This window comes from Centruroides vittatus, unplaced genomic scaffold, assembly GCF_030686945.1.
Source record: "Centruroides vittatus isolate TY-2023 unplaced genomic scaffold, ASM3068694v2 contig_424, whole genome shotgun sequence".
In the NCBI taxonomy this organism is placed as follows: Eukaryota; Metazoa; Arthropoda; class Arachnida; order Scorpiones; family Buthidae; genus Centruroides; species Centruroides vittatus.
The window spans coordinates 300,088-301,006 of record NW_027122230.1 but is presented as its reverse complement, the minus strand read 5'-3'; the positions used below and the strand labels follow the sequence as shown (position 1 = coordinate 301,006).

Below are 919 nucleotides of genomic sequence, written 5' to 3'. Positions count from 1 at the left end.
GATGTAGCAGCGGAGTCGAATACCCATTCTTCTTCTTTGTCTTTGTTGGCTCTTTCGTCTCGCGTGAACCAAGCTACTTCCCGAGTAGGCTTAGCATCGACGTATCTGACTTTGGTTTCCGATTTCTCTCTTCTAGTTTTTGTTCCGACGTCACGCATGTAATTGCGATATCGATCGGTTTTCTGTTCGTATTTCTGTGAGTTTTCTGGATTATACCAGCATGCTGAGGATTTGTGTCCGAATTTTCCACAAGTGAAACATCCTTTCTCTTTTACGTATTTGTCCTTTTGGGATCTTGAACGAAAAGTTGATTCGCGTTCGTTGTATCGAGAAATGCATGCTCTGTCTTCCTTTTGGAAGGCGTATTCTAGCTCGTTCATCGTCGCGTCCTTTATGCTTTCGAGTTTGCGGGCGATATCATGATATTTAGGGGCAGTCCGTCGGTTATTAAAGTTATCAATTCAGTTTCTTCCATTCATAAATTTACCATTTTGGCTTCTTCATTTAGTTCGCGAGCCCTTCCGATATATTCCTTCCAGTTTTCGTCCCTCTCCATTTTTAATTTCGAGAGCTTTGATCGACACATTTTTCCTTTAGTGTCTAATCGACCTTCATATCTTCGTTCTAGGTCTTCCCAAACATCGCGTGCGACGTTTAGATTCAAAATTAGACTAACCTCGTGTTCTTCCATTGCGCATGTGATGATTCTAAGAGCTTCGCTGTTCTTCTTTCGCCACGTGTCATAGGCTGCCTTGTCTTCGGGAGCAACTGTTTCTCCAGGAATTTCTGGTCTGGGTCTTTTGAGTACGTGCATCAAATCTTGATCTTCTAATAGATTCTTTATTATATATTTCCATATGAGGTAGTTCGATCCATTTAACTTGGGTATTGAACTCAATCCTTTAGCTTTCTCGACCAT

At 41.6% G+C, this 919-nt stretch overlaps 1 protein-coding gene across 1 annotated transcript; it reads right to left on the bottom strand.

The window, feature by feature from the left end:
• Window positions 1-475: 475 nt before the first annotated feature.
• On the bottom strand, window positions 476-919 carry LOC136976753 (uncharacterized). Its single transcript, XM_067272110.1, has one exon. It carries the CDS (start codon window positions 917-919, stop codon window positions 476-478), a length of 444 nt encoding a protein of 147 aa, XP_067128211.1.

What these genes read in the sequence shown, in the direction of transcription:
- LOC136976753 (XM_067272110.1), bottom strand. Translation starts at nt 919, where the DNA reads ATGGTCGAGAAAGCTAAAGGATTGAGTTCAATACCCAAGTTAAATGGA.